The 3344-nt window shown below is 38.4% G+C and overlaps 1 protein-coding gene and 1 long non-coding RNA gene across 2 annotated transcripts; both read right to left on the bottom strand.

Annotated features, from left to right (window-relative positions):
• Positions 1–642: 642 nt before the first annotated feature.
• LOC106299155 lies at positions 643–1793 on the bottom strand. Its single transcript, XR_001261695.1, has 3 exons — positions 1589–1793; positions 1065–1439; positions 643–977 (listed from the first exon to the last, which is right to left on the bottom strand). It is a non-coding gene; the product is annotated as an uncharacterized LOC106299155 (long non-coding RNA).
• A 661-nt stretch (positions 1794–2454) lies between these two features.
• On the bottom strand, positions 2455–3309 carry LOC106297632 (transcription factor RF2b-like; the record flags this gene model as incomplete). The annotated part of the gene is made up of 3 exons (XM_013733836.1): positions 2455–2792; positions 2950–3034; positions 3127–3309. Coding segments are annotated over 3 exons (606 nt in total), but the record flags the coding sequence as incomplete, so codon positions are not given.
• Between the last annotated feature and the right edge of the window lie 35 nt (positions 3310–3344).

Here is a 3344-nt window from a genome sequence, read left to right as displayed (position 1 = left end):
TTCGTGTAAACCCACTCAAATATAGATGAGTCCAAACATCCCACTCTTTAATCACCTTTCTATTTTTACAATTAGAGCAAGGACATCTTAACATACCTGTTTTTGCTTCCGGTTGTCGGTGAACTAACCCCGTGAATTCGGTTATACCTCGTTGGTATTCTTCCGTAAGCAATCTCGTGTTCGGATCCAAATGAGGTCGATCGATCCAAGAACGAAAATAATTTGAAGAAGACATGTTTTTTATGAATCAAATTCGTGTGTAAAGAGAGTAAGAGGGAGGATGAAGATATGGAGTGAATGAAGAGGAAGAGGGGTGCTTGTATTTATAGTTGAAATCCTGCCGACAGACCGAGGCAATTCCGACGGAAACGGCTAGTTCGTCAGAATTTCCTCGGAATTTTTAAAATCCTCCAACGGCTCTCCAACGGCTATAATATATCCTCGGAATTCATCAGTTTTTTCCGAGGAATACATTTGTCCTCGGTATTCCATAAGAATATTCTGACGGATTGATATTTCCTCGGAATTCCGTCGGTATATTCCGAAGAAATTTCGAGGAAACCAAATTTTGTGTTTTCTCGGAATATCCTCGGAAATTCCTCGGGATATTCCGAGGATTTCATTTTCCGTCGGAATGTCGGTGAGAATACCGATGTTTTCTTGTAGTGTAAGACACTGATACTCGAATCTTAACATCAAATTTAAACTTCTAAAAAGAGCAAAATATGAGTAATCTGCTACTCCGCTCTTAAGAATCTTTTAGGAGATGACTCTCGAGTCCTAACTCTTAAGACAGAGAGATATGGAGCGAGTAGTTGGTGTAGTATAAGGTTTTGACTCATCACATGGTCCATGTATGACAGTGCGCCCACCAGGTACTTGACTTTTGGAGAGAACAATACCAACCTTCAGTTTTTGTGGCGACGAAGGTGCCCATAGTAGTTCGTTCCCGTACCATATTGAACTGTTGTCATCACCTTAATGAGCACAAACCAAAAATATTAAACCAAAACTATGCATAAATGATCATATTTAACATCATAATCATAGTGAAAGATTTATACTTTCAGGGAAAAGAGCATTATCTCCGTCTTTTTCATGTGCAACCGCCTTGTAAGAGCCACAACAACTATCATTACCAAGCAACATAACTTCCTTCTCTTCTTCACAAACTACCTTTCTAACTGATTCTCTTGAAGGTTTACTTTTTGATATTTCAAAATTCTCGCAGCTAATATTGTTCTCGGCCTCCGCCTCTCCAAGAGTGCTTCTTTTAGTCTGCTGGACTCCCGTTGCGTTACTCTTCCTTTGTTCAGTAACACGGCCACGTCTAAGCTCCGCATATCTCAAACTCTATGCAATCGAGACATGACAGCAAGAGTCCGGTCATTATAATCCTCCGCAAACGATGGTCTGAGATAGAACCAGAGATCGATTGTCTGATGAGAGTTTCGATTGGGGAGGTTAGGGTTCGTCAGTTTTGTTGCGGGGAAGAGTAAAAGTTATTGATGATGGAGAGAAAGAAGTTTTTCAGAAATTTCTAGTGTTTTAGGGTTTGTGAAATGAAGTTTATGCGAAGAAAGTTTACCTTTTTATAGATCAAGTTCCACCGCCTTTATGAGAGTTAAGATGCAATGAATGATTTATCGTGGATGGAGTGGGGCTAAGGAGTTAAGAGTCGTCAATGGCATCACATCAATGCATTCCGTAACGGTTGCATCCAGAATCTATACCGTCGGTTGCTCTGATTACAGAAAGAAGAAGAAGACGAACATATGAATCTATAAGCGGTCATTATTGGAGAAAGAGAGCTCGACAATTGGGCTAGGTTTTCTATTATTTTTTGGTAGCCCAATAAACCACGAAGTAGCGAAGCCCGCACAAATTGCATTCTAACTTAAATGAACCGCATCGTTTTATTAAAGTGGACCCTCAAGACTCGACTTTATGACTTAGAATCCTATGTGTCACAATGACCTAGAATCCTATGTGTCACAATCCTGAAAATCATGTTTAAAGATTGCAGAAGAAGTTGCTCAAGGCTTGTATTAATCCAATTTTATTAGTACTTTTGGATTGAGTGATCTTCGGTTGAATCTGATTTCAAGATGACATTTCCACCATCCTGAGATCTTTCTTTTTTTTTTTTTCCCTACGATTTTCACTTAAAAATGTGAAACGGCTTGAATAAAAATAAAAGAACGTAGCAACTAACCATTGTTTCCAAAGGGGAAAACGAATTTTTATTAAGAATCTCCATGTTCCTTGATGAACAAACAAACAAACAATGGGAGTAGCATCGATGAAACTCACAACAACAACGAATTCAACAACACAGTTTAAAGCCTTTGGCACCTCCATAAATAAAGAATTGGTAAATAATCGAAAAGTGAATCAAATCAAATGAATCTAAAAGCCTATAACACATGTATTCTCATCCCCCAAGGTCTTTTGTCAATAAGCAGAGCTACTCTCACTACCAGAGAGCGAAGGTCCTTCAGATTTAACCAAGCTTGAGCTATTATTGCTACTTATCTCTAGCCCTTGCAATCTCCCGTTCTGCAGAAACTCGGATACGCTCTGAGAATTCGACATTTGATTGAATCCTCGCATCTGCTGCATATCTTGGCCGTTGTTGATTGAGCCATGATTATACGGTGGAATCGCCATGAACGTGGAAGGAGAATACTGAACCTGCTGCATCCCCATATCGAAAGAATCTGAATTTCCAGATATCTCTCCAGTTTCCATCTTCATCCTCTCCACTTCTTTCCTCAATGCTTCGTTTAAAGCTAACAAAAACCAAAAGCAAGAGACTAAAGATCACAGACACCAAAATGAATACAATTTTTTTGAATTGAATGTTAAATTAATTCAACAAAAAAAAAAAAAACTTTTGTTTACATTTTACAAATGCATCATATGAAAAATAGAGACTTTTGCTATTACCATTACGAAGGTGAGCTTGTTGCTCCATTGCTTGTAATCTCATTTTCAGCTCTGTGTTCTCGTTAGCAAGTCCATTTGTATCTCTCTGATAAATCAAAACAAACATTGAATTAAAAAACTCCTAAACTCACCGTTGAAAACAGAGCAAAGACCGCTACTAATTGAAACAGAGCAAACCTGGAAGAGAGTGAGCTGAGCAGAGAGAGTGGTGGCTTCAGTTTGAAGAGATTGAACTCTACGCTCAAGCTCCTGAATGTATCTTGCTTTCCTCTCCTTCGAACGCGCTGCAGATTGTCGATTCGCCAAGATCCTGCAAATCAAATTACACAATTTTTGAAAATCCTCATTGATTTTTTTTTTTTTTTAATGTTAAATTAATTCAACAAAAAAAAAAA

The sequence above is a fragment of the Brassica oleracea genome, chromosome C6 (genome assembly GCF_000695525.1).
Source record: "Brassica oleracea var. oleracea cultivar TO1000 chromosome C6, BOL, whole genome shotgun sequence".
NCBI classification, from domain to species: Eukaryota; Viridiplantae; Streptophyta; class Magnoliopsida; order Brassicales; family Brassicaceae; genus Brassica; species Brassica oleracea.
This window is presented reverse-complemented; position numbering and strand designations above follow the sequence as displayed.